This window comes from Alligator sinensis, unplaced genomic scaffold (genome assembly GCF_000455745.1).
Source record: "Alligator sinensis unplaced genomic scaffold, ASM45574v1 scaffold107_3, whole genome shotgun sequence".
NCBI lineage: Eukaryota > Metazoa > Chordata > Crocodylia > Alligatoridae > Alligator > Alligator sinensis.
The window spans coordinates 120,243-122,142 of NW_005842578.1; the positions used below are offsets into that span (position 1 = coordinate 120,243).

At 63.6% G+C, this 1,900-nt stretch overlaps 1 protein-coding gene across 1 annotated transcript in view; it reads left to right on the forward strand.

The window, feature by feature from the left end:
- Positions 1-1,834, forward strand: part of LOC102371073 (transmembrane protein 87A-like) — an 8,188-nt gene extending 6,354 nt beyond the window's left edge. The window contains exons 11-16 of the mRNA XM_006032532.3: positions 94-197; positions 382-461; positions 824-885; positions 1,218-1,270; positions 1,363-1,393; positions 1,668-1,834. Of these exons, the coding sequence (XP_006032594.2) occupies positions 94-197; positions 382-461; positions 824-885; positions 1,218-1,270; positions 1,363-1,393; positions 1,668-1,709 (372 nt within the window). The 3' untranslated portion in view covers positions 1,710-1,834. The remainder of the gene's footprint in view (positions 1-93; positions 198-381; positions 462-823; positions 886-1,217; positions 1,271-1,362; positions 1,394-1,667) is intronic.
- Positions 1,835-1,900: the final 66 nt, after the last annotated feature.

Below are 1,900 nucleotides of genomic sequence, written 5' to 3' on the forward strand. Positions count from 1 at the left end.
CTCAGTTTCCCCATCTGCATTGCAACCGGGAGGGTGGTGTCCTCTGTGCCCCCCACCCCCAATGATGCCCCCCCACCCGTCATCTCCCCCTAGGACTGGCGGGAGCTGTGGATCGACGACGCTTTCTGGCGCTTCCTCTTCTCCATCATCCTGCTCGTGATCATGTTCCTCTGGCGGCCCTCGGCCAACAACCAAAGGTGGGGGGCAGGGGGTACAGCCCTGGGGCGGGGGCCTGTCTACACTAGGACCCCCCCAGTGTGGACACGGCTCAAGCCGCCGGGTGGGGCTTGGGGCTCCCCCAACTCTGGGGGAGGATTGGCTGAACAAGCCGTGCGCATCACGCCCTGTACCAATAACACCCTGTGACCCCCCCCCTCCCAGATACGCCTTCGTGCCGCTGGTGGACGAGGGCAGTGAGGAAGAGGAGGAGGAAGAGGAGCACATGGTGAACGAGGCCTTCGGTGAGCCGGGAGCTCCCTCCCATGCGGAGAGGGGCCAGGGAAGCCAGGCGCCTCGCTTCCCAGCTCGGGGCAGGGAAGCTGGCTGCCGTTCCCAGGCCGGGGAGGAGCCGGGGATCCAGGGCGCCTGGGCTCTCTCCCCACTTCTGGTGGGCTCATTCCTTCCCCGTGCCTCAGTTTCCCCAGCTCCTTAGGTAGTGGAGTACAGGGGGGCCAGCAGAAAGATGAGGACCCCACCCATAGGGGACACCCCCCCGCACCCTCCTTCCCCGTAGAGGGCTCAGTGCAGCCCCGCAGGGGGTGTGGGGAGAGGGGGCCGAGCCCCCGTCCTCTCCCTGACGTGCCTGGCCGGTGCTGTGTTGCAGAAGGCATGAAGATGCGGGGAGCGAAAAACGAAGCCAACGGAAACCTCAAAGGCAGCAGAGTGGTGAGTGTCGGGGGGATCCCGGGGGGAAGAGCCCTGTGGGAGGGATGGGTTTAATAGTGTCCCCCATCCAGTTGCTGAAGCTAAACAGGGTCAAGCCTGGTTCTTCCCGGGATGGGAGTCTTGCAGGCTGGGGAGCAGTGCTGATCCCAACACCCCCATGCTGGGGGCTGTGATGCTGCAGGGAAGGGTGGACCATGCAGGCATGCTCTTCGCTTCCTGTCCTAAATTGCTGAACCCTTGCTTGGGCTCGGCCTCGCTTGTGGGCGATGCGCCCAGCTCTGGGGGGGGGGCGCGTATCCGTGCCCATGCTGATCCCCTGCTCTCCCTTCCAGGACGAAGACCTGAAGTGGGTGGAGGAGAACATCCCGTCCTCCATGGCCGACGTGTAGGTGTTACAGCTCCCAGCACGGGTTCGAGCGGGGTGGGGGGCACAACAGTCCACTCTACTAACCCTTTGTCTTCCCTGCCCCCCCACAGCGTCCTGCCCCCGTTGTTGGACTCAGATGAGGTAAGCCTGGTTTTATTCCCGTCTGCCAGCCCGGTCGGGATGCTGGGATAGGCGTCATCGGGGCTCCGAGGGGATCCCTGACGGAGCTAGGCCCGTGGAGCAAACTGGAACCCGGCAGGAAGGACGGGGTTAATGTCAGCCCCGGGGCTGGGCTCCCATCTGCGCTCTGAAGCTCAGCAGGGGCAGGCCCGGTTATACCTGGATGGGAGGCGAAAGATGGGTAGGGGGGCAAATCCTGCCGCCCTTCGCCTCCAGACGCTGCTTCCCTTCCCAGGAAATCGTGACCACAAAATTCGAGATGTCCAAGATGGAGTGACGCGGGGCAGGGCCCCGGCTCTGGCAGGAAGCTCCACGGATGGATGTTTCGGGGGGTTTTGTTTTGTTTTGTTTTTTTAATATATATATTTGTATATGGGTCTCACAGATCCTGCCCGTCCCTTCCAAGCGTCTAACGTGGGGCCTGGGCTCGGGGCCGAGCAGCGGGTGGGGGGCTAGGTGGGGGGCGGG